Here is a 25,583-nt window from a genome sequence, read left to right as displayed (position 1 = left end):
GGAGAAGGGCCTTTGCCCACCACTCTCCAAAGCCGCAGCGGGCAGTAGTGGGCTGAGGACTTGGACTTTGGGATGCTCCGCCTGGAATCTTCTGTCTCAGTTCCTGTCACCTGTGCGCCCTCAGCACCTACCTCCTTCCCAGCCTTCCAGTTCCTGCTCTAAGCGGCAGATTGAGAGGGAGGGGCACCTGCAGGGTTGGGGAGGAAGCCCGGATCAGGCCTGCAGGGGCTCAGGGCAGTGGTGGCCTCATGTCAGGGCCGGGTTCCTGGCACATCCATGACATACAAGCCATCTTTGCAACTCACTTTTATTGTTTCTTTATAAACTTCCTCTCCCATGGAGGAATATATTGTTATAGTCATTAGCTTATCTCTTTTTTTTAAAACTCTATGCTAACAGCAATGGAGCCAAGAGGAGGAAAACATAAGCTACGATAGAAAGGCACTTAGAACCTGTTAAAATACTGACGTCCTGGAATGTGCAACAACACACCAATGACAACCACAAAAAGTACACCGGCCCTGCCGAGCCTGGTCACCGAGTTGCATGCTGAGCTCGTCGGCCTTCCAGTGCCCTGTTCCTCCGCTCTGCTCAAGTTGCAAACCCATGACCCCGCCAGGGACTTAAGGCCTGGGGCCCTCACAGGGGTGGGGGGTGCTCAGGGCCTGGGTGGGGCCCGAAGAAAGGAGACCAGCTCCCTCCTACCTTGCTCATAGCCCCTTCGAGGGGCAGAGCCAGTGTGGCTGGGCCCTGTCAGGGCTGGAGTCCAAAGCCCAGTGGCAAGGTGGGCCGGGTCAGGGTGACCCCTCTGGGACAGAAGGGCAGTCCGGGAGAGGGTGGGGTCAGCAGAGCTGCCAGAGGACCTGCAGGGCCACTAAGGACCCCAAGGCTGTCCGGGCAGCTGCCTCGTTTTACAGATGGGGAGGTGGAAGGGCCTGGCCACTCAGAGGCCTGGTGACAGCGCAGGCCTAGAAGCCAGAACTCCCAGCTGCCAGGTGGGAGAGGGAGCAGGGAGAGGCCCCAGATGGGGGGTGCATGGCTGCGTCCATCCCTCAGGGCGTCCTGGGATGGGACTGGGGCACAAGGCCCTCCAGCACCACCCTTAAGTGGTTCTGGCCCCTGCCAGGGTCCCTCTGAGTGGCACAGAACCTGGGGGGGCCCACTGGGTGTTAGGGGTGGGGAAGTGCCTCTGAGAAAGCGGCCCAGCAGGGAAAAGCCAGAGGAAGCAACGTGTCATGGGTCCAGCACCCTCCTCCAGCCACTGCTTCCCTCAAGGCCTTCAGTCCACAGCCTCCAGAAAGCTCCCAACACAGCACTGACTGGGAGCCCCCTCCCCTGCATGCTGTCACTTGGAGCCCCCAGACCAGGAGCTGTGTCCCAGCCTGTGGTCGGTCGTCCCCAGCCAGCCTCCCCCTTCCTGGTACAGGACCAAGGACCCAAAGGCCTCTGCAGGGGGCGCTGCCCAGGCCAGGCCCAGCGGGGGTAGGAGGAGGAAGACGGGGCGCTGGGCCTGGCCCCACAAGCTCCCTGAGCTAGGGCCCAGGTCACTCAGTATCTTGGCACCACAGCTGGCCTGGCACCTCCCCTTGCCAGCTCAGGGGCCCTCAGACCTGCTTCCCACGCTCCCAGGGTGCCCCAAAAGGTAGAGGGAGGAGACCCTGGGGTGCAGGGGTGGAGTGGCCAGCTATCCCATCTGGTACTGCAGGCCTGGCGTGGGGTGAGGACGGCGGCTGCAGAGCGGGCCTCCTCCTAACTAGTGGGAGGCACCTTGTCCTGGGGGGCATGCTTCTACCTGGGGCTTTGCAGGGGCCTGCATCTGTCTTGCTTTCCCTCTGGAGGCAGGGTCAGAGGGAAAGGGGTCCAAGGAGCTCCCAGGGCAGGGGCTGGGTAAGCCTAGGAGGGAAGGGCAGGCCTCTGGTCCCTGGGGGCTCCTCTCAGGAAGGGGGAGCCTGGTGCCAGCAGGGAGGGCAGATGCTACCCCACCCACCCCGTCTGCTGGGAGAGGGCGACTTGCCATGGGTGGTCACTAGGTGAGGGAGGTGCCAGGGTGGGAGAGGGAAACGGGAGGAGGTCGGGCAGGGGAAAGCCTCTCAGAAGCTGAGGGCCAGGTGGTGGGGGACAGACAGGAGCGAGGCTTCAGCACCCAGGAGCACAGCTCTCCCTGCATGACAGGCCAGGTCCCCACCCAGGGGCTGGGAGGCCAGCCATGAATGACCTAGCACCATCCTTGCTCCCGGCGGGCTGGGCTGGGGCTGCCCGGGCAGTAGGACATTATTGCTATTTCACAGAAGAGTTTCCGTTCGTCGGGGGCAGTGCCGGGAGCTGCCCGGGGGGGCACCACAACTGTCCGCAGGATGGGCTCATCAGTTCACCACAGCCGGTTTGAGCAGCACTGAGCCTGGCGGGATGACCACCCAGCCAGGGGCCAACGCCTCTGGGCTGCTGGCAGCTGAGTTGACGCCCGTGGACAGGTCCAGCACGGTGCCTGGCAGCAGGGGGAGTCCATCGGGGCTTGGCCGGGAGCAGCTGCTCTCCGTCCTTTCAAGGGGCGTCTTGTGGCCCTCCATGCCCAGGGCCCTGGTGGGCACCGACCCACGCCCCTTCTCCCCCTCGGCCTTGCCACCAGCGGCGCCAGCAAGGAGGGAGACCACAGGCAAGCCCAGTCCGCCAGCCCCAAAGGGCGAGGGCAGCAGCGGGTTCTTGGCCAGATTGAGAGGCAGGACGGGGCCTGGCAGCCCAGGGCCCATGCCCCCCCCACCCCCACTGCCCCCACCATTGCCACAGGCCAGGGCACTGAGGTCAAGGGGGCCGGGGGCCAGGGGTAGGGGTAAGCCGGGCAGGCCAGGGCCTCCAAAGAGGGCAGCTGGGTTGGGGATGATGATCTGGGCCCCACTGACATAGGGGCCGCCGTCGGGGGCGGGCAGTGGCGGCTTGGGGGGTGGGCGCAGCTGCAGGAGCTCTTGCTGCTCGTGGGACACGAAGTGGCCATGGGCCTTGATGTGCTTGCGCAGTGAGCTGGGGTCCGTGTAGCGCTTGTGGCAGCCGGGCATCTTGCAGTAGTAGGGCTTGTCCACGTAGTGGGTGCGCGTGTGCTTAAAGCGGTCACTGGAGTTGGAATAGCGCTTGTTGCAGCCCTCATAGGGGCAGACGTAGGGCTTCTCACCTGCAGGGTGGTGCAGTGCAGTGCCGCCGTGAGGGGTCTCTCCCCTTCCTGGGTCTCACCCCATGCACTCAACATTTCCCCAGGCCAAGCACTCCCTGGGAACACAGATGCCCCAATTCTGGGGGCAGGGGGCATCCCCAGCACATGGCATGAGATCTGCCCCCAGGCAGGGCACAGAGGCTGAAAACTCAGCCTGGTTGACTCCAGCTCTGCCTGGCCTCGCCCTGCACCCTCTGCTACAGAGGGTGTGCCTTTCAGCAGCAGAACATGGCCTTGGAGGCCGGGCCCGGTGGCTCACGCCTGTAATTTCAGCACTTTGGGAGGCCAAGGCAGGCAGATCACTTGAGGCCAGGAGTTCCAGACCAGCAGGGCCAACATGGTGAGACCCCGTCTCTACTAAAACTACGAAAACTAGCTGGGTGTGGTGGCAGGTGCCTGTAATCCCAGCTACCTCGGAGGCTGAGGCAGGAGAATTACTTGAACCTGGGAGGCAGAGGTTGCAGTGAGCCAAGATCATGCCACTGCACTCCAGCCTGGGTGACAGAGTGAGTCTGTCTCAAGAAAAAAAAAGACACCATGGCCTTGGAGATCACATCCTGGCACGAGGCGCCCAGCGTGGGCCTGGCCACAGGGAGTGCTGCCTGGGCACTACTGCCCTCACTCAACAAATGGCTGAAGGTTCACCAGGCATCTTCTGCTGCCCTGGCCAGAGCAGGGGGCCACATGTAGTGACTGACCTCCTGATACATGGCTCTCCACCTGGAGTTGTGCTGCCAGGGTGAAATAAACACCAGGAAAAAACATACACATCAGCTCCTTGAGGCTTTGTCATGAAATGAAGAACTTCAATATCTCACTGATTTGTCTTTAATAATGAATTGATAACACGTTGGATGTACCGGGGTCAACGAACCATATTACAATTAATTTCACCCATTTATTTTTGCTGTATTTTATGCAGCGATTAGGAAATGTAAAATTATGTCTGTGGCTCCGAGAACCAGAGCTGTCCTGCTATGGGCCTGGGCTGTAGTGAGGAGTGAAGCCGACCTGGCCTCTGCGATCACAGAGGTGGCATTAGTCAGAAGATACCCACGGGAACCAGGAAATGGCATTGGTGCTCCAAGAGCAGGTGCTGGGTGGGGGTCTGACCCTCAGGGGATGCTTCCCCTAGCAAACTGCATTGGAAAAGGGACCCCTGGGCGATGAGATCAACCCTTATCTCTGAGGCCCAGGATTTATTTAACAGTCCCCTCCCCCTGGGGACCTGCCCAGCCGGTCTCAGCTGAGCGCCCCCTTCATGGGCCAAGCCGCCCGGCCCCGGCCTCTTACCTGTGTGCGACCGGTTGTGGATCTTCAGGTTCTCCAGGCGGGAGAAGCTCTTGCTGCAGGTCGGACAGCGGTGCGGCTTCTCGTTGGTGTGTGTGCGGATGTGGATGAGCATCTTGTACCTGCTCCAGGGAGGGCGGGGGGCACGGCTCAGCTCACTGGAGACCCCAGTCCTCCCTCTACCCCTCTCTCCCCCACCTCACCTGGCGTTGAAACCTCGGCCATGGCGGGCGCAGCCCTCCCAGTGGCAGCAGTACCCCGCATCCTTCTCGGGCTTGACATGGTAATCGTTGACATGGTCCACCAGGTCTTGCAGGAGCTCAAAGAGCTGGTTACACTGCGGAGGATGGGAAGTGTTCTGAGCCCATGCGGGGTGACCTGCCCCAGACTCCACACTACTCTTCCTGGCCCCCACTCACCTTGGCCCAGCGACACACCAGCTGCTTGGGCAGGGGCAGGTCTGGCGAGAGGCACTTGTCCTTGGGAGGGGTAAGGAAGGAGGAGGCAGGCAGGTGCAGGGCCCCCCCGGAGCCGAGGGGCAGGAAGAACTGGAAGGAGCTGGGGACACCATCCAAATAGCGCAGTGGCTGGAAGTCCTGGGGTGCGAGGGGAGGGCTAGTCAAGGTCCTGCTGGCCCAGAGCCCCCCTGTCCCATCGGTAGTGGACTGAATGGTGTCCCCAAACAGAGACATTCAGGTCCTCTTCTCCCCAGCCCCTACCTGTGCATGTGGCCTTATTTGGAACTAGGGTCTTTGCAGATGTAATCAAGTTAACATGAGGTCACACTAGATTAGGGTGGGCCCAACATCCCGTGACTGGTGTCTTTTTAATTTTTATTTTCTTAATTAAAAAAAATATATAGCCAGGTGCAGTGGCTCACGCCTGTAATCCCAGCACTTTGGGAGGCTGAGGTGGGCGGATCACTTGAGGTCAGGAGTTCAAGATCAGCCTGGCCAATATGGTGAAACCCCATGTCTGCTAAAAATACAAAAATTAGCCAGGCGTGATGGCACATGCCTGTAATCTCAGCTATTTGGGAGGCTGAGGCAGGAGAATTGCTTGAACCTGGGAGGCAGAGGTTGCAGTGAGCCGAGATCATGCCACTGCACTCCAGCCTGGGTGACAGAGCTAGACCCTGTTTAAAAAAAAAAAAAGGCCGGGCACAGTGGCTCACACCTGTAATCCCAGCAATTTGGGAGGCCGAGATGGGCGGATCAGTTGAGGTCAGGAGTTCAAGACCAGCCTGACCAACATGGTGAAACCCCGTCTCTACTGAAAATACAAAATTAGCCAGGTGTGGTCGTGTGTACCTGTAGTCCCAGCTTGGGAGGCTGAGGCGGGAGAATCGCTTGAACCCGGGAGGCGGAGGTTGCAGTGAGCTGAGATCCGGGCCACTGCCCTCCAGCCTGGGCAATGGAGCAAGACTCTGTCTCAAAAAAATAAATAGAGATGGGGTCTTGCTATGTTGCCCAGGCTAGTTTTGAACTCCTGGGCTCAAGCGATCTTCCCACTTTAGCCTCCTAAAGTGCTGGGGTTACAGGTGTGAGCCACCGTGCCCGGCCATGACTGGTGTCTTTATAAGAGAAACCAGAGAGAGATTCGGACACAGAGGGACAAAGACCGTGTGAAGACAGGGCAGAGCCTGGAGTGAAAGAGCTACCAGGCTAGAGTGCCAGGCATTGCCAGAAGCTGCCAGAAGGCAGGAGAGAGGCAGGGAAGGTTCTCCCCTAGAGCCTTCCAGGTAGACTCCAACCTCCAGAATTATGAGGGGTAACACATCTGTTTTTTAAACCACTCAGTGTTGGGGTACTTTGTCATGGCAACCCCAGGAAACCAGTCCACCCCTCTCTCCGGAACTCTCACCCCTCCTTACCGAGGCACTGGGCACTGGAGGCAGGTCCCCGTTGCCCTGGCGCTCGGGGGACAGCGAGCTGCTGCCATTGGGGGAGTCCAGCCCAGATGGTGGTGACAGGCTGAGGTCCACGAGAGGGGCTGCTGAAAAGCGTCCCTCCACCTTCTCAGGAAACTTGGAGTTCAGCAGGAAGCCTAAGGGAGAGGCACAGTTCAGGGTGTGCTGGAGCGTAGAGTCCCAGTGGGCCAGGTACTCCTGCCTCCGAACCCCCACTGTGACCTTGGGAGCAGACACCAGCCATGCCCCCAGACCACACGAATGTGAGGAGCAGCCTGTGGAGCTGACAAGTGTGTGACATCACCCACCACCTCTGAGCTTTACCAGCCGCCAGAGCTTGGCCCCCGTGAGCCGGGGAGGGGGGAAGTGCCCGCTTTGCAGACGGGAATGGTCTGGCACGCAGGGTTAATAACAGAACAGGACTCGAACCCAGGGCCCCTGGGTCCCTGTCAGACGGGCAGGTAGGAACCTTTCTAGCTTTTCCCAGGCCCCTTCCTGCCTCAGTGCTCCCTTCTGTAAAGTGGCAGGTTCGGGCTGGGCTGCTCCCATAGCCTTCCCCTTCAGACAAGCGGTGAATCTGGTTTTCGGGTGACTCTGCTCTTGGAGGCAGGGCAGAAGTGGTGCACACCACCCTGGGCCCAAGCACCGGGAATCCCTGAGAGGCACCTCCTGGGCTCAGACCCAGCCTCTACTGCCCAGGTTGGCCAGCGGCACCACCCCACAGCCCAGGGTGCAGGTCCTGGAACTACTGCCGCTCCTTCTGAATGCCTGGTTGCCCGACCAGCTCTGTTCCAGATCTGCCTAGAGGCCTCAGTTTGCATCGTGTGCCAGCCACGTGAGCTGGGCACTGCAGCTCCCACCTCCCTGCAGACATACGCTGCTGGGCGGATGGAAGGACAAGCGTGTGGGCTTCCCATGAACCGGAAGCCGAGAGGGGCTGCAGCTACATGCTGGTGGACACACTTGGCCATTCTCCCTGTCACCATGACTGGATCAGGGCTAAGTCCCCCTGCCCTGCCCAGGGCCAGTACCTGAGGGCGGGGAGCCTGGAGAGCCAGGTGTGGGACTGTCATCCACCAGGCCCAGCTCCCTGTGCAGAGCACGGGGCCGGACCACACCCAGTGTCCTCTCCCGCTTCTCTCTTGCCGCCCGGAGCTTGGTGATACTCAGCTTCAGGTCGAGCGGCTCGTCCAGGGAGTGCATGGTGAGGGGGCTGGAGTTGGAGGTGGCAGCAGGCAGTGGGCTCCCAGCTGGTCTTCACGCAGGAACCTGGGGAAGGACAGGAGCTGTGCTGTGGCACTGAGACCCCAGGCTTCTCCTCGGGCTGTACTCATGACAGTCTAACAGGAGCAGGAGCAGGGGGCAGTGTGAGGTTGTCTCCTGGGTAGGGAGACCCTCTGAGCGACCTGGCCGGCAGCTATCATGGGGGGAGAGCCAACAGCCTCCTCAGAGATTCCGCATCTGCTTCCCATGAGTCTCTTGGGGAAGACAAAGCTCACGTTCTTCATTTTGCCATGAAACTGAATTTTATTTGCTGACAGAGTCTCGCTCTGTCACTCGGGCTGGAGTGCAAGTGGCACAATCATAGCTCACTGCAGCCTCGACCTCCTAGGCTCAAGCAATCCTCTCACCTCAGCGTCCCTGGTAGCTGGGACTACAGGCAGGCACCGCTCCTGGCTAATTAAAAAAAAAAAAATTTTTTTTTGTAGAGATCGGGTCTCTCCATGTTGCCCAAACTGATCTTGAACTCCTGGCCTCAAGCGATCCTCCTGCCTTGGCCTCCCAAAACGCTGGGACTACATGCCTGAGCCACCACGCTTGGCGAAATTGAGTCTTTTACAGGCATCGCCTCAGATCGCAGAGCTCAGAAGTGGAAGAACTATCAGATTTGCCAAGACCAGCTCGGTCGGGAGACTAATCCAGCGGCGCTAGAGGAATTAAAGACACATACGCAGAAATATAGCGGTGTGGGGTGGGAAATCAGGGGTCTCACAGCCTTCAGAGCTGAGAGCCTCGAACAGAGATTTACCCACGTATTTATTGACAGCAAGCCAGTCATTAGCATAATTTCTATAGATTATAGACTAACTGAAAGTATTCCTTATGGGAAATAAAGGGATGGGTCTGGCTAGTTATCTGCAGCAGGAGTGTGTCCTTAAGGCACAGATCACTCATGCCATTGTTTGTGGTTCAAGAACGCCTTTGGCCGGGCGCAGTAACTCACACCTGTAATCCCAGCACTTTGGGAGGCCAAGGCGGGGAGATCACGAGGTCAGGAGATAGAGACCATCCTGGCTAACACGCTGAAACCCCAACTCTACTAAATAACAAAAAAAAAAATTAGCCGGGCGTGGTGGCGGGCGCCTGTAGTCCCAGCTACTCGGGAGGCTGAGGCAGGAGAATGGTGTGAACCCGGGACGCAGAGCTTGCAGTGAGCCGAGATCGCACCACTGCACTCCAGCCTGGGCGACAGAGCAAGACTCCGTCTCAAAAACAAACAAACAAAAAACCAAACGCTTTCAAGCAGTTTTTCCACCCTGGGTGGGCCAGGTGTTCCTTGCCCTCATTCTGGTAAACCTACAACCTTCCAGCGTGGGCGTCATGGCCATCATGAACATGTCACAGCGCTGCAGAGATTTTATTTATGGCCAGTTTGGGGGCTAGTTTACAGCCAGATTTTGGGGGGCCTGTTCTCAACAAGATTCAAGGCCTGAAGCCAGATCTCCCGGGAACTGGCTAGCCGTGTCCTAACAGCCTTTTCTGACAGAGCAGGAGCCATGCTCCGGACTCCCGCCCTGTTTGACCCCAAAGATCTAGAACCAGGCCAGGGGGCAAGGAGCATCCTCTGAAATGGCCGGCAGGTAGCCACGCTCACCTCCAAGGAACTCGCACCAGGCAAACCGAGAAAGTGGGCACAGCCAGGGGCCCCACCGCCCTCCCTGCAGAGGACTAGAGGAGAGGCATCGCAAGCCAGGGAGCCCCAGGGCGCTGGGTCGCCACCAGGGGGCAGCTGGGGATTGTGGCCTGGCCTGGCCAGCTGGGGCAGGGTTGGTGGAGTTGACCAGCTGTATCTGGGGGTTAACATATAAATAAGTAGAAATTATTTTTTACTGGAGATGGTATTCTTTTAGTATAACTTCCCATGCTGTAATTTTCATCATTTTTCTTAGAATTTCTCACTGGTTTAAATTTCATTTTCTTTTTGGAAATGGAGTCTCTCAGTCACCCAGGCTGGAGTGCAGTGGTGTGATCTGGGCTCACTGCAACCTCTGCCTCCCGAGTTCAAGCGATTGTCCTGCCTCAGCCTCCCAAGTAGCTGGGATTACAGGTGTACACCATCACACCCAGCTAATTTTTCTATTTTTAGTAGCGACAGGGTTTCACCATGTTGGCCAGGCTGGTCTCAAACTCCTGACCTCAGGTGATCTGCCCGCCTCGGCCTGCCGAAGTGCTGGGATTACAGGTGTGAGCCACCTCGCCCCACCTGGTGTAATTTTCCTCACATGCAAATGATCTAACAGTATCCACCGACCCAAGAACAAGGTCAACGCTTCATTCTAAACCCAAACTTCACATTCAGAGCAGCAATCTTTTCCTACGCGGTTAAACACGACATTTCCTTGCGTTTGTTCATTGGGATTATTACAACTTGAAAATCTAACTGCTGCACAATCACGCTGTGAGATCCCGTCTTTTGCGGTATTGGGGTCTTTACTCAATACCAAAGGGCGGCCATGGTGGACATAACTACTACATGGTGAAATACTTTGGATATGCCCCCGTGTGTTTCCCTGGGGGCTAGCATAGCCTGTGAGTGGGGAGAGATGCTGTCCACAGAGCAGGACAGGAAGGCAGCTCCCACGTCCTCCCCTTCTGCCCTGACTCTCCAAGCAGGTAGGGCATAAAACGTTCCCCCCTTCACTGGAGATCCTCTGCTTCTAGGGACACATCCCCAGACCCCACCCCAACATGGCTGACACGGGGGTCTCAGCACAGGGGGGCTGCCCACCTCTCCCAAGGCTGCATCATCAGAGCCAGGGCAGCTGCACTAGGCCGTGGGACCTAGGTCTGCGATTCGCCCCTGTTGGAGCTGTCAGATTGTTTGAATTTGCCTCCCAGGCCATGCATGGGCCAGGGGCTCCCAGAGATGCGGTGGGGTAGGGACCACACCCCCGCTAGCAGGTGGGTGGGTGACAGTGATGGATGGACCAGGGTCCCCTCCACCGTTTCTCTGGCTGGACAGGGAGTTGCCCTCTGCCTGAACCCCTGCCAGTTCCATCTGTCTATCTGTGTGTCTATCGTCCTGCTACCTGTTTATTTTTAGACACAGGCGCAATCCAGCCTCCCCGAAGCTCCTCTGTGCTGGGAGCCTGGACGGGGAGGAAGGAAGTAAATATTTATGCTGATGAAGAATTCAGGAGCCAGGAAGGGCTGGTGGCCTGGTCCCTTGGCTGGCCTGGGGCCACAGGCCTCCCCACAGCCTCTGTCCTCACCCCCACCCCCACCCTTCCGGAGAAGGGGACCACAAGGGCAGGATGGTTTGGGAACTGGGAATTCCAGCTGACGGGGACACTCACTGGCAGCGCTGCCCAAGCAACATCCTTTGGCACCTGCCCCACTGCCTTCCCAGGACACATGGGGACTCGGGGAGCCAGGGGCCGAGTCACCTTGTTCTTAGGGCCTGCAGGGGACACTTCCCCAGGAGGAGCCTGTCTCCCCAGGTGGGGCCAGCCACACGGCCCAAAGCCAGAGGGAGGACTCCAATGCCCCCCCCTTCATCAGCAGGTCCAGTCCCCAGGGGCACCCCCACACACTTCCTGCCACTGGGTCCTGCCAGGGAGGCAGGGGTTCAATCCAATGCAGGCCAGAGCCCGGCACACGGCCTGCGTCCCTGCCCCCGGGAAAGGAAGGAGCTGCCCCCAGCCCTACACCTCCCAGCATCCCCGTTCCAGGCCCTCCCCACCCAGAGTTTTTCCTCCAATGGAGGCCCCACCCCAGAGGGGAGACGGTCAGTGACCCTGCTTCAGTTCTGACCTTGGCCAGGCTTAAAGCCTCCCCTTCCACCCCCGCCCCGACCGGCAGCAGCCAGTTCTGGGCTCTGCTCTGTGCTTTTGTTCCCGGCTGGGTGAAGGGGGCAGGCGAGAGCTAGGTTCCTGCTCTCCTGAAAGCCTCGGAGGCCCAGAGCGGGGAGCAGCGGGCCTGCAACCTGGGAACCCTGAGTGAGTGCCCATGAGCGGGTGGCCGTGGCTCTCCCCAGCGTAAGGCCGACAGCCTGGCTCTGGACAAGCTCAGCCAGAGGCCCGGGTGCTAATTACTGCGGGGTCCCGAGGGCAGGAGCCGGCTCTCGGTCAGGTGGGGGCACCCCGTGGATGCTCCCCGGGCGCAGCGCAAGGCCCGCCGGCCCCACGCCCCTCTGCGCCTCCTGGTAGAGCCTTCCGTTCCTCAGTTTCCCCCCGGTGGGACGGCGCAGCGTGGAGGGTGCACAGAGCCCAGGGCCGCGTCTCTCGAGCACTCAGGCTGGGATGCGCCCAGGGCAGCGCCCCCACACGCAAGGGCCCAGGGGTTGGGGCGAGGGCTGGGGGTGTCGGTGGGGGGTGGGGGTGGCCGCGGAACCGGCCGCTGCGCGGCTCCTCCAGCTGCAAAAGGAACTAATTAGAGCGGGGCGAGCGGGAGGAAGCGGCTGCGGCGAGGGAGGAAGCGCGCGGGGGCGGCCGCGGGGACCACCGGGGCGGCGGGGGCTTCGGGGGACCGCGCCCTGCCCTTCCCACCCCCCGCAGGGCGGGGGTCACCCGGAGGGTGGGCTGGGCGGGCCCCCCGCCATCCCGGCCGAGACAATGGCTGCTATTGTGTGCCCGCCCGCAGCCCGGGCAGACGGCCCCCAGCTGCAGCGCTGGCGGAGCCACCCGGCCCCCCGCCCGCAGTCCCCGGCCAGGCCAGGTAGCCAAGGATCCCGCCCCGGCAGGCGGGGCCGGCCACTGTCCCCACCCTCCCTACTGGAAGGCACGGGGCGACCCAGCACACTCAGGGAAACTAAGGCCCGGAAAAGACAGTCTCTTCCAGGGCCCCTTGGCCTGGGGTGGGTCATACACCAGAGGGGGTAAAGGACCATTAGGTACTGACCACGTGTCAGGCCCATCTGTCCATGGATTCAATGAGCCCTCTACAACCCTGCCTGGCAGTAGCTGCTGTCATTTTCCCGGTCTCACAGATGGGGAAACTGAGGCTTGAGATCACTAGGCTAATAGGGAGCTGGTTGGAGTCCTGCTCTGCATAAAGCTCCTTCTAGGCCAGGCGCGGTGGCTGACGCCTGTAAGCCCAGCACATTGGGAGGCCGAGGCAGGAGAATCCCTTGAGTGCAGGAGTTCTACACCAGCCTGGGCAACATGGAAAAATCCCGTTTGAAGTAAAAAAATCAGCCGGTGGCCGGGCACGGTGGCTCATGCCTGTAATCCCAGCACTTTGGGAGGCCGAGGGCAGACCACCTGAGGTCAGGAGTTCCAGACCAGCCTGGCCAACATGGCGAAACCCTGTCTCTACTAAAAATACAAAAATTAGCTGGGCGTGGTGGCAGGTGTCTGTAATTCCAGCTACCAGGGAGGCTGAGGCAGGAGAATCGCTTGAACCAGGGAGGCAGAAGTTGCAGTGAGCTGAGATTGCGCCACTGCACTCTAGCCTGGGCGACGGAGCGAGACTCCATCTCGGAAAAAAAAAAAAAAATAGCTGGGCGTGGAAGCAGGGACCTGTGGTCCCAGCTACTCGGGAGGCTGAGGTGGGAGGATCGCCTGAGCCTGGGGAGTTTGAGTCTGCAGTAAGCCGAGATCACACCACTGCACTCCGGCCTGTCTCAAAAAACAACAAAAAAAGCTCCTCCTTTCCTGCTTGGGGGAGGGTGGCTGGCAGGCCCTAAGCCTGTGGAGGTGCAGGGTGCAATGGGGGGCTGTGTGCACCCACCCTGAGAACCACTTGGTCTCTTTGCAGAAGGAAGCAGGTCCTCTGTAAGATGGGGCTGCATCCCTGCCCCGCTCCCAGCAGCATGGGGTCAGGTGAGTGGCCAGCGTGGCAGTGTTGTCAAGGGCAATGTGAGGAACACCCCTTGCCTTGGAGTGTCCTGCGAGTGCGCTTTCGGTCAGCAGTGGCCATTTAGCTGAGAACTTGGGGACAAGGCCTCAAGATGCATCTCTCAGAAGTCTATGTGGTCACCTTTGTTTTTTTTTGTTTGTTTCTTTCTTTTTTGAGATGGAGTCTCACTCTGTCACCCAGGCTGGAGTGCAGTGGCGCGATCTCAGCTCACTGCAAGCTCCGCCTCCCAGGTTCACAGCATTCTCCTGCCTCAGCCTCCTGAGTAGCTGGGACTACAGGCGCCCACCACCACACCCGGCTAATTTTTTTGTGTGTATTTTTTTAGTAGAGATAGGGTTTCACCGTGTTAGCCAGGATGGTCTTGATCTCCTGACCTCGTGATCCGCCCACCTCGGCCTCCCAAAGTGCTGGGATTACAGGCGTGGAGAGCCACCAAGTCTGGCCTTTTTTTTTTTTTTAAAAGACACAGAGTCTTGCTCTGTCTGCCAGGCTGGACTGCAGTGGCGTGGTCATGGCTAACTGCCGCCTAGGCTCAAGAGATCCTCCTGCCTCAGCCTGCAGAGCAGCTAGGACCACAGGTGCACCACCACCACACCCAGCTAATTTTTAAATTTTTTATTTTGCAGAGATGGGGGGTCTCCCTGTGTCATCCAGGCTGGTCTCGATCTCCTGGACTCAAGCCATCCTCCTGTCTCTGCCTCCCAAAGTGCTAGGATTACAGGCAGGAGCCACCACGCCCAGCCCGTCATCTTCTAATTTAATAGAAAGAGGAAGTGAGTCCCTGGTCACTCCAGTCAGAGAAACCCTGGTCTGTGGGTGTCCCTGAGTCTATTACTGGAACCATCACTTCAGCACTATGGTCTTACAGATGGGGAAACTGAGGGCTGAAGGGGGAGGCATCCAGCCCAGGCTGCACAAGTAGGTGGCAAACCCACAACCAGAAGCCACGGGCAAGCAGCATGAGGACAGTACCCACAGCCAGGTGCGGGTACTGTGAAGGCAGGTGCTGTTTCATCCCCATTTTACAGATGCAAAAACTGAGGCTCAGGGGAGTGAAGTGACCCATCCAAGGTCACACAGCTTGTCCGTGGCAGAGCTGGGTTTCAACCCCAGGTAAGTCCAGAAGCCATGTTCACTATTGGCCCTTCCTATGTCAGGGGCTCAGGCTTGGTACCCCCTCCCCGTCCAGGGACTTGTGGGGCTAGGAGGGATAGCAGAGCAGGCAGTGGGTGGGCGCTGGAGGGGCTGGCTGGGGTGGGGGGCCCACCAGGAGGCTTGGAGAGCCGAGGGCAGATCTGCTGCCAAAGCAAACGGCCCCACAGCCCCGAATTCCTGGGAACCAGCTGCGGCTCCCTGCTCTGGCCAAGAGCTCCACCCTCCTTGGCCGCCCAGCAGCAGGGGCTGGCGGGCAGGGGCAGGGCCTGCTGGGGGCCCCAGGCAGGAGGCCTCGTCCTCTCAGGGCCCCCCTTCCTGACCAGGCAGCAGAACCAGACTCGAAACCTGGGGCCCCACCCAGCTCTGCTACTCCCTTTGCGTGTCTCTTCAGTCTGCGCCTCATCCCCCTCATCCCAAATGGGATTATATAGGACCCCCATGTTGGGTTTCAGGGAGAAACCAATGCAGTGCTGCATATCCAATCACTATTGAGTGCTTCTCCTTCGTCCATAACATTCAGCACGGAGAACAGTGCCTGGCACATAGTAGGTGCTTAATAAAACGTGCTGAATGAATCGTCGCCAGTGTGCATGAGTCCATAGCCTTTGGCCCATCTACCGCTGTGAGGGCAGCTGAGTGGGGACTGGCCATCCCCTCTATGCCACTGCAGTCTCACCCTGAACCAGGAGAACCTGGGCTCTGCCACCTGCCAGCCAGCGTGCACCCTAAACAAGCCTATGCCCCTCAAAGAACCTCAGGCCTCTTAGATCCTGGGGAGTGACCACAGCTGGCCCTAACCACCTTCCAGAGCCCAACTGCATCAAAGAAAGAGCACTACAAGGCCCCGGGAAGGCCTGATCAACCCTGGAAGGAGCTGGCCGCAGACAGGCCTCCTCCCAGGACTGGGGAGGGAGGAGCTTATCCCGAGGCCTGGCGCAGCAGATCCCAGGAGAGGGGCCAGGGCAGGCAGCACTTCCTGGAAGAGTGGGGGATTCACCGTCCCTGGGAACCTTTGGCTCAGTAGGCAGCCCCTCCCCCTCCCAAGACGGGGCACTCAGCCAGCACCCCCGGACCTTTTGGGAGGGCAGACCCCCTCCCGGGGTGGGAACACAAGGGGTCCCAGGTGACCCAGCCAGGGCTGACCTCTGCCCTCTGCCGTGGGGTCCTCGGGAAAGCACCTGAAGATGGGATGTGCCAGGGATCTTTTTTCTGCGTGTTCACAGAGTGTGCCCCAGGGCCAGGCTGCCTGGTTACAGCCCCCTGTGCCACCCCTGGCTGTGGGAACTCAGAAAGGCCCTGCTGTCTCTGAGCCTTGGTTTCCTTGTAGGTAACAGACACCACGGCAATGGTCCCTGGGACTCAGGGCATCTTGCAAGGGAGGGCCTTGTCCCCATGCCTGCCATAAAGAAGCTGCCAGCTACTGGTAACCCAGAGGATTCTTGTTTCCGGCCCCAGGCTGGGGGTTCCCTGCACAGCAACTTGGGCCTGCCAAGGTCACCCAGATAATTCAGGCAGAGCTGAAGCTGGAAGACGGGCCGGAGGGCTTCCCTGGCCTGCACCAGCCCGGGCTTCCTAGGAGATGCCCCACCAGATGCACTTCCTTCTCCAACGCCAGCAGGGAGGGTGACACCGGGCTCCGGGAGCCCCGGCACACACACGCACACTCACACAGATGGCCATGGCAGTCCAGCTGCAGGGCCGGCCTGGCACAGAGGCCTCCCCATCCTGGTGGATCTGGGCCCCTGCTGCAGCGGCCTCCACCCCCCGCTGCCTGCCCGCTGCTGCACCTTTGCACAACTATGTCTGGTATTTTCCTGTCTGCCCAGCTTTGGGGGGGTGCTTGGAGCTATGAGCACCGCCTGCACCTGGGCCCCAGCCAGAGGAAAGCCCGCCCCGCAGCCCCCACACCTGCCCACCCACCCGGGCTGGGAGGGGAGGGGACCAGAGCACTGGGCCCTGCCACCCAAATCCCTGGGAGGGGCTGGCACCAGGGAGCGAGACAGGGATGCACGCCCAGCAAGGCTGGGGCACAGACAGCCCAGGCCCTGCCAGGCGGCACTGCCATTCTCGGCAGACCCAGCCAGAGCTATCTGAGGCCAGCAAAGGGATGGGCCAGTGTAGCACAGGACATGAGCAGGCACCCACAGCACCCCCGGATGTACAGACACCTGTGCACAAATGTGGCACACACAGGACATCACAGTAACCCCTTGCCCCAGTGTCGGGGCCAGGACTCAGGAGCCTTGGCTTCTGGGGGAGAGCAGGAATGAGGCCGGGTCCCCAGAGCGAAGGAAACACCGCGCCTCCCAAGCCACACCTGGCTGCAGGCAGATCCCACAAGGAGCTCCTAAGTCCTGGGGGGTCGGGGCAGGCCCGTGGCCCACGCCTCCCCTGCCTGGGGCCAGGTACCAGGTCCACTGGGAACGGCACCCGCCAACTCCGAGAGCAGGAGTAGGTAAGGCGGGCGGTGGACCTTGGCCTGCCCTCCTGCCTCGGTTCTCCAACCACGCATTCATGCATTCCAACGCCAGGCCCTGCTAGATCGAACCGGACCTTGAGGGTGCCCCGACCAAGGTGGGGTGGGAGAAACAGTGTCGGGGCGGCTGCTCCTGCAGGGGGTCGGGCACAGATCCGGGTCAGCCTCATGGATATGGGGTGAAGAGCCTTGGGGAGGTGGGAGCCCTGCGGGTCGGCGCCCGGTCAGCATACCTGCTGCACACAGTCCATCACCCTGATGACCCCGCAAATGGATGCCATTTTCCCCATTTTCCATGTGGGGAAACCTGCCACTGTCACAGCCAGCAAGGGGCACAGCTGGGTTCGCCAGCAGACCCCAAAGCCCAGTGCCACAGAGGACCAGAGGCATGGCCCGGCTGATCTGCAGTGACCCTACCAGTCATGGAGTAGACGAGGAGGCAGGAGAGAAAGAGGCCCCTCAGAGAGGCTGGGACAGAACCTAGAGGGCACTGGGGAGCCACAGAGGGCTCTACACAGAAGAGTGCCACCTGCTCTCTCAGCCCAGAGCCTCCTGCCCCAGGCCCTCTCCTTTGGCACCCCCCTTCCTCAGGATCCCCTGCCCCCTGGGAACCTGATGCTCCCAGGTGCCAGCTCCTCCCTCACCACCATCCATGCCCCCCTGTTCTCCAGCCACCATCCCCTTCTGCCCCCTCCTCCACCAAGTGCTCCCTGGTTCACCCTCCCCAGCCTCGGTCTCTGGAGCTGCACACGGGCTGTGGGTCCAGGTACCCGAGGGCCTGCTGGGCAAAGACTTGCCTCTGTCCACCCCCGCTGGAGGCAGGCTGTCCCGGGTCCAAGTCCTTGCCAATGCATCACTGAAGCCACAGTGTCACCTGTGCACAGCGTGGTGTACACAGCGCCGACCTTCAGCCCCAGGCCTCCCACTGGCCCTGGCATCCAGAGCCTCCTTCCAAGAAGGGAGCCTGGGAGTGGGCCGGGACACGTCTGGGACGCCGGGCAGCTCCAAACCCGCTGTGGCTACTGAAGAGAAGGCCTCACCAGCAGACCCCTGCCCCAGTTCCCACGGCCCCTGGCACAGAGCCCACCCCATCCACCAGAGTGAACTGGGCAGTGAGGCAGGGAACCCAGAATGAGAAAACTAGGCCTGGGTTTCCCCATCCACAGGAGGGGGCCTGCTGAGAGGACAGCCGAAGCTCCAACAACCCCAACCACTCACCTTAGGTGGCACAGTGGCACCTGCCCTTCACATATCCCAACACCTGGCACTCCGCGAATGAGTCCATCTCATTCATGTATTCATTCACTCGACAGACATTCCCGCCTTTACCCCCAAGTGAGGAGGGGAGGGGTAGGTATGGGGGGGTTCATGCCCAAAGAGGAATGTGACTTGCCCAAGGTCAAGGCTAGAAGCAGGGGCTGGTCTCCTGACATAGATGCCTCTTTCTCCCTGTCCCAGGCAAGGGACCCAGGAACAGAGCTGGACAAGGGTGTGGTGGCCCCTAGGAACCACCCTGGCCAGCTGGGATGGTGGGAAGGGCCCAGATCCCCCCCAGCTCCATCTCCTGCCACGCCCTCCCAGCCCTGGCCCCCAGCCCCAGACAGCTGGGCAACAGCAGGCCCAGCAGGGCACCGCACACACAGGACTCCAGCCCATGCCCTCCTCCTCAGCCACCCGCCCCTCTCTGCTCGCCTACTCTGGAAGAAAGCAAGTCCAGAAGCCGGGGACAGCCTCCAAAGCCATCGAGGTCCTTTTCCTTCCAAAGGGGAACACCCACTGGCAGGATCTGCCAGGCCTGGTGGCTCCAGGCCCTCGGGGCCCAGTGGCCCTAGAACCAAGCAGGGTGACCACTAGGTGCTCCGGGGGGTGCTGGGGGAGGCCGGGGCTGGCAGGGAGACGAGCACCAGCACAGGGTTGGGGGGACTTCAGAATAGGGAGGACAATGGAGGCCCCTACAGCCTTGCGGGGAGGGGACATCCCAGCTCAGAGTCAGTCTGCCTGGAAGGTGGGGTGGGGAATGGGGGCTCTGGATGAAGGCGGGAGTGGCCCAGGGGAGAACTGGCCCAGGCAGGCCGGGACTTGCTAGACAGCCCCAGGCAGACGATGCAGGGAAGGGGAGAGGCTTCTTCCAGACACGTTGGTCCCCGTCATGCCCTTGCAGTGGACGTGGGGGCAGGAGTGGAGCTGGGGGGATTCCCAGGCTAAACCGACATTTCAGGGGTCAGGGCCAGACAGCCCCAGACTCCAGTTCCCCTCTGTTCTTCCCCGATTGGGAGTGACCTCGGGCCAAACCCTCAAATGTCTCAGAGCCTCAGTTTCCCCCCACCAGCCTCCGACGACCTCTTGACTACCAGGGTCCCAGCGAGGCTGCCCTGGGAGCGTGCTGTGCCAGCGGTGGGGACCCTCCATGTGACGGGCAGGACTGTTTTCCGGAGGCTCCCGGCCGGGGGCTGACTCAGTCCACTCAGCGGTCTCCTGGGGTCTTTGCTGGCTTCCCACCCGCCCTTGGCCATGACTGGAGGAAGGGGCCAGGGCTGGGTCTCCGTCCCTTCCCCGGCAGCCATCTGCCAAGGCTGGAGTCCGTGTGCACGCACATGTGACACTCACAGGCCGGCCCCTCCCTGCGGTGGGCACTACCTGGCCTCTCAAGCACCGAAGACAAAGGGCACGAGGAGCCCAAGTCACCCGCCCCCCAGCCACCGAACTGGAAGAGTCTCAGCCCCCACCCATCCCCCAGCAGGGGCTGCTGGGGCAGATGGGAAGCCCCCACCCCTCAGCTGGAATCACTTCCCATCTCCATGCCCCCCAGGCCCACTTAGCCTGGCCACCAGCTAACCAGAATCCTCCAGCCCATCTGGGGGAGCGGGGGAGTGGAAGGCGAGTACCCGGCCTCTGTGCCTGCCCAGCCTCACCCAGGGGCTAAGCCGGAGCCAGGAGAGAAACCTGGGTCTCCTCCAGGCTGTGCCCTGCAGACCCTGCCACCATCATCACCATGATCCCTCTCCAGTCCCTGGGATCAAAGCAGTGCCCCCCACGCTGGCCCCCCAGCAGAGTACTAGAGGTGCTTGTTGGAGTGCGGAGTCCCCGCCCCCAGCCACGCCTGACTTAGAATTCACCAGGGTGGGGCGGAGGCAGCCACCTCAGAAACCACTGAGAGGCAGATGTGGCCCGGGAGACTCGCTAGGGCTGTGGTCCCCACACCCAGGGCTGGCAGCAGGCTGGGGCAGGGCGCAAGTTCCCAGAGACGTGAACCCCCAGATACACATCAGGGCCTCAACTCATCTCTGTGGACCCTTTCACAGCCCCTGGGAAGGGAGGCAACTTAGGCAGAGGGTGGAGAGCATCTTTCGGCTGGTCCCAGAGATCCCCTAGCCAGCAGGGAGAGGGTCTCTTACTGCTCAATACACAGCCCCGCCAAGCTGGGGATGCCCCCTACCCCTGAGAAGGGCATTTATCTGAGTGAGGGGAAGACCACCCAGGACCTTCCGGGGTTCCCCTGTGGTCTCAGTCACCTGCTGTGAAATAAAGTAACAATTATAGCCATGAGGAGAGGAAGGGATTCAGGGGACACTTTTCTCTGCAGCCACCCCCGCCCCAATTCCACCCAGCACAGGGCCTCTCCCATGGAATCAATTTCCTCCTTAGGTGCCAGAGCCCCCGGGCCTCCCCTTAGAGGCAGGAACCTTCGGAGGCAGCCTCTGGGGCTGGGGGTCAGGCCAGGCGACCCACAAAACTGCTTCCCCAGGAGCCCCCCCAAGATGCCCCATAAGAACTCCACATCTGGTCCCCCAGTCACAGCTGTCGCCACCCTCCCTCATCCAGAGATTGCCCCAAACCCTGGCCGGCACTGGCCCTCACCCCCTGGTCCAAGTGGGGAATTCAGATTCCAGGCGAGTGGAGCGAGCGGGTGGCTAGAAATACACATGGGAAATTGTTGCCGGGAAAACACATTCTTCCTCCTATACGGCTGCCCAGACCCTGAGAGGATTAGGTGGTGAGAGGACACTCCCACCGCCCGGGGCCAAGGCCAGGCCGGGAAGGAGGGTGGAGGGGAGAGTGGGGGCCTTGGAAATGGGGTCCAGGCCTCCCTCCAGGCCCCGAGAAGGGGCCCTGGGAGACCTTTGTTTTCCCTCCGGCCTGTTCACTCTCAGCCCTCTACTTGTCCTCCCTGCAAGGGGAGTTCAGGCGGGGGAAGAAATCGCTGTGGCTACCCAGTTGCAGCTGGGTTTCTCAGAAACAAAAGCTTTGGGGGGACGCGGTTCACACGATTGTTTGCAATGAGGTTTTGGGATGTCTGTGGCATCCAGTTATTCATCCGGGCTCCACCCTCGGATAATTGAGAGTTGGCTTTTGCTGGATTTACACCCTCTTTCCTCCCCCTGACCCCCCTCCACCCAGGCTTCTCATGGACTCTGGGAGCTCACCTGGTCTGACCCCTTGGTTTCATAGACAAGGCCGGGAGAGGGGAGGAGCCTGACCCAAGGACCACTGGAAGTTGGTGGTGGAGCCAAGACTTGAACCCAGGGCAGGAGACTCCCAGGCCAGGGGCTTTCCCCGGTCACCCTCCAGGCTGTGACTGGGCTCCAGCCAATCCCCAGAAGCCACTGACCCCAAAAGCAGCGGTGCCTGGAAGTGGGGTGACTCACTGTCTGGCTTCCCAGGGCACCCCCTCCCCATTGGTGAGGGAGGGACTGGCAGGTGTCCCTGTGTAGAGAGCCAGGAGCAAGGAGAGAAGAACTCCCCCAGGGGGCCTGGGCCAGGGTCACTCTGGGGCCGAAGAGCCCCAGCTGGAGGGATTTAACACCAAAGGTCAAAGGTCACAGACAGGGAAGGGCGGGCAGGCACAGGGGGTCAGCGCTAATGGCAGCTCCGGAAAGGAGGGGGAGGAGAAAAGGCTAAGAAAAACAGGGTTGCTTCCAAGGGGTCTGCACACCCCCCAAAACACCATCCCAAGTTCCTGGCACTGTCTCCTGCTTGGCTGGCTGCAGACAGGGCCAAGTTGAGCTGGAGGTGGGCGGTAAAATGGGCCAGGCTGGAGCTTGGCAAAGGGTGTCCCGGGAGGGGCCTCCCAGGTGCAGCCCCTCCCCCTGTGCAGGCGAGGCCAGCTAGGAGGCCCAGCCTGGGCTCTGGGGAGAAGGAGAAGCAGAGGGGAAGGTCCGAGGTCACCCGGGATGGGTGTGTGGGCTGGGCCTGGACAGCTGTGGCACTGTGGCACCAGAATGGGGCTTGGGGAGGGGTGACCCAAGGGGCCAGTTTCCCCTCCCCTGAGCCCGGGGGCTGGAAGGCCCTCCGAAGCGCAGTGTCTCTGGGCTTCCTCCCCAGCCGCAGGCTGGCCCCACCTTCCCTCCAGGATGCCAGGACACGCAGGATGGCGGCCTACTACCCAGGGTGCCAGCCTCCGAGAACCATGGCCCAGGCCCTTTCCATGGCCCAGACCAAGCCCAGGCCTTGGCTAGGTCCCCAGCCGGCCTGGCTGCCCCCTCAGTGTCAAGCATTCTCTCCAGAGCCAAGATCCTGGGCTGTGATGGCTGGGGGCCCAGGGCCCCTCCCAGCATCCCTTCCAGCTTCCCAGGCCCCAGGGCAGGGCTGGGCAACTCCTTGAAACCATTGCTTCCCGGCCACCCTCTGGCCAGGCTGGGCGGGCCCTCCTGGACAGGCAGACAGGCTGCATGCTGCCCTGCTGTGGCCCGAGTACCCTGCTGGGCAGGGCAGCATGCCAAGGCCTCCAGGTGCCAGCCTGGATTCCAGCCCCATCCCAGGGGGCCAGTGGGGAAGCTGTGCGTGCTTCTCCTCCCTCGGGATGCACCTGCCTCGCCCCCTCCTCCACCCGCTCCAGACCCGCCCTCCGGCGCGTATGGACCCCCTGCCATCTCCTCCCTGCCACGCCGGTCGCCTGCGTCCACCCGGACCGCAGGAGAGTAACAAGTGCCGGACTTGTCCCAAACTCCCAGTCCTGACCCCCCAGGGACGCCCCTTCCCGAGGTCCAAGGAAGGACCCGGGCTTGCGAGGGGCAGCAGGAGGGAGACTTTCCCGGCCAAGGGAGGAGGCACCTTCCAAAGCCCTTCCTAGCAGCAGCCCCGGCGCGGCCGAGAGGAGGGGCGGCTGCCCCGGACAACTTCATGCCCAGGCTCCGGGTACCCCCCTCTCACCTCGCCGCACGCCCCCCACCGCGGCCGCCCAACTTCCCAGCTGAAGTTTGCGCCCGCCCCGGGCCCGGGCGCTGCTCGGCCCGGCCTCCAGACGGAGGGAGGGAAGGAGGGAGAAGAAAGACCGAGAGCTCGAGGGACCCGGCCGGGGAGCCGGCGAGGGAGGGAGCGCGCGAGCCAGAGAGCGAGCGAACGCGGGGGCCTCGGCGAGGGCTCACAATGGCCCGGGGCGCGGACGCGAGCGGGGGAGGAGACCCTCGGGCCCCGCAGCCCCGGCGCGACAGGCGGGCCCCCACCCCCGCCCCGGCCCGGTCCCCACGGCGCGACGCCCGGGGGGCTTCCTACCTCAGCGGCGGGGGCGGTCGGGATCCGGGCTGCGGGCTCCGGCGGTCGGGGGGCGCGGGGAGCCGAGCGGGGGAGGGGCCGGGGCGGGCGGGGGCCGGGGCGCGAGGCTCACGGGGCGCGGGCTCCCCTGGCACGGCCGCCCGGCGCCCGGCCGCTCCGCCACATCTGCAGCTCGGGCAGGGAAGGTGGCCGCGGCGGCCGGGCCGTGCGGGGATGTCTTAGAGGGAGGGCGGGCGGGCGGGAGGAGGGAGGAGGGAGGCGGCGGGAGGAGGGCCCGCCGGCCGCGGAGGAGGGCGAGGAGGAGGGGCGCGGGGGGCGGCCTCCACCCCTCCCCTCGCTCGCTCGCTCCCTCCCTCCCAGCAAAACCCCTCTCACCGCAGCGGCCCCAGGCCCGGGGCGCCAGCTGCCAGGCGGGGCGTGCGCGTCGGGGGAGGGGGCGGCGGGAGCCGGCGCTGGGCCGAGGGAGGGGGAAGGGAGGGCGGCGCGGCCGTGGGGAGCGGGCACCGGGAGGGAGGGGTGGGGGAGGGAAGGGGGGCGCCGAGCCGCGCGCGTCCTCCTCGGCCCCATCCTCACGCCACCCCCCCGCGGCCCCGCCCCCGGCCCGAGGGCAGCGCTAGGACACGGCCGGGAGGTGGCCTGAGGGGGGCGGGGGAGCCCGAGACGTCCCGCCCTCGGGGAAGCCCGAGGAGGGGGCCGGGCGCGCGGGCCCAGAGGAAAAGCCCCGCAGACCGGGAAGATGGAGGAGGTGGCGGCGGCGGAGCGGGCGGGGACCCCTCGCCTCCTCCCGCGGGGTCACCTTGGCCAGGCCCCCCTGCGGCCCCGGGCGGCGGGGAAGGCGGCAGGAATGCCTCTCTGCGGGCCCTGATTTCTCCGCCCAGCCCAGTTCCAGGAACGCGCAGGCAGCGCCCGGCGGGCAGAGGTCCCGGATCCCGATGCCGGGCGGCGAAAACCAGGGTTCGGGGCCCGGCGCAACCCCTCACGCTGGTCAGACGGCGGGCGACTCCCTGCCGTGCCCTCGGTCTCAGTTTCCCTCACGGTAGAATAACGACGAGGCCCGATGCCGAGCAATCCGAGCTTCCGCTTGGTTCCTAGCTTGGTCCCAGCATTTGGGACCACCTGCGTCCACTAGCCCGAGCGCCGCGGGAGGTCTAGATCCCTCCTGGACATCAGCACCCTGCGCGGCGCCCGCGGCCAGGGCAGCGAGGGCAGTGAGCGGATACACGCGAGGGAGAAGCCCCGCACCCGGCCCAGCTGTTTTCTGCCTCGTGTTGAACCACACACTCGCGTTCTTGAGTGTGTTTTGTGTGGGCTAATCCCGTGCCCCCCGCCCTGTTATCTTCTTGCCGCTCTGCTGTATGCTGGCAAATTGTAGTTCAAAAAAACAGCCCTCCTGCTGTTGGACACCCCCTCTTCCCAGCGCAGTTGGCCTTGAGGAGCCTAGGAGACGAAAAAGGCATCCCAGAATTAGCATCCCCTAGAGGTGAGGCATCTGACGCTGGTTTTAAGTCCGTCTTCATTCGTGCATTTGATGCTGCGGTCCCCGCCAGAGCCCGAAGCACGTGGCTCTTGATCACAAGGCATCCATGGCAGGCACAAGGCTTGGCACATAGTAGGTGCTCATGGGCTGGTGCCCAGATGGACACATAGCAGGTGCTCATAGGTTATGTGGAACACAGTCGATGCTCATTGTATTTTAAGAGAATGCACACATAGTAGGTGCTCAGGACGTTGTGGGTGAATGCACACATAGTAGGTGTGGACTCCTAATGGATGCTCATGTTTTGGTCTAATGAACACATATTAGGTGCTCATGACCTATTGTGGAAATGGGCACATAGTAGGTGCGCAGGAGCTGTAGGTTGATACCTGGAAGGGATGTAGGAAGGCCGTTTGCCTGGAGCAAAGGCTCGGAAGTTGGCGATTTGGAGGTGACCTCCCCCAGCCTCCACCCTCACTTCACCCCGGTCTCCTGAGTGTGG

The 25,583-nt window shown here is 61.9% G+C and overlaps 1 protein-coding gene across 2 annotated transcripts; it reads right to left on the bottom strand.

The window, feature by feature from the left end:
- Nucleotides 1-291: 291 nt before the first annotated feature.
- Nucleotides 292-23,791, bottom strand: GLIS2 (GLIS family zinc finger 2). Of its 2 annotated transcripts, XM_009430216.4 has the most exons (7): nucleotides 23,605-23,791; nucleotides 7,433-7,670; nucleotides 6,366-6,538; nucleotides 4,912-5,088; nucleotides 4,696-4,829; nucleotides 4,496-4,614; nucleotides 292-3,163 (listed from the first exon to the last, which is right to left on the bottom strand). In XM_009430216.4, the coding sequence occupies exons 2-7, from the start codon at nucleotides 7,602-7,604 to the stop codon at nucleotides 2,364-2,366; spliced, it is 1,575 nt and encodes a 524-aa protein (XP_009428491.1). In that variant the 5' UTR covers nucleotides 7,605-7,670; nucleotides 23,605-23,791; the 3' UTR covers nucleotides 292-2,363. The 2 variants fall into 2 exon arrangements, with proteins under 2 accessions (XP_009428491.1, XP_016784814.1); XM_016929325.3 differs by lacking the exon at nucleotides 4,912-5,088 and having other exon boundaries at nucleotides 23,605-23,715.
- Between the last annotated feature and the right edge of the window lie 1,792 nt (nucleotides 23,792-25,583).

The sequence above is a fragment of the Pan troglodytes genome, chromosome 18 (genome assembly GCF_028858775.2).
Source record: "Pan troglodytes isolate AG18354 chromosome 18, NHGRI_mPanTro3-v2.0_pri, whole genome shotgun sequence".
In the NCBI taxonomy this organism is placed as follows: domain Eukaryota; kingdom Metazoa; phylum Chordata; class Mammalia; order Primates; family Hominidae; genus Pan; species Pan troglodytes.
The sequence above is the reverse complement of the archived record's forward strand: the minus strand, read 5'-3'. Positions and strand labels throughout refer to the sequence as shown.

Coding starts and splice junctions, on each gene's coding strand:
- GLIS2 (XM_009430216.4), bottom strand. CDS start 7,604: ATGCACTCCCTGGACGAGCCGCTCGACCTGAAGCTGAGTATCACCAAG. Junction 6,539..7,432: donor TCCAGGCTCCCCGCCCTCAG/GTACTGGCCCTG, acceptor CCTCTCCCTTAG/GCTTCCTGCTGAACTCCAAG. Junction 3,164..4,495: donor CCACAACCGGTCGCACACAG/GTAAGAGGCCGG, acceptor ACCACCCTGCAG/GTGAGAAGCCCTACGTCTGC.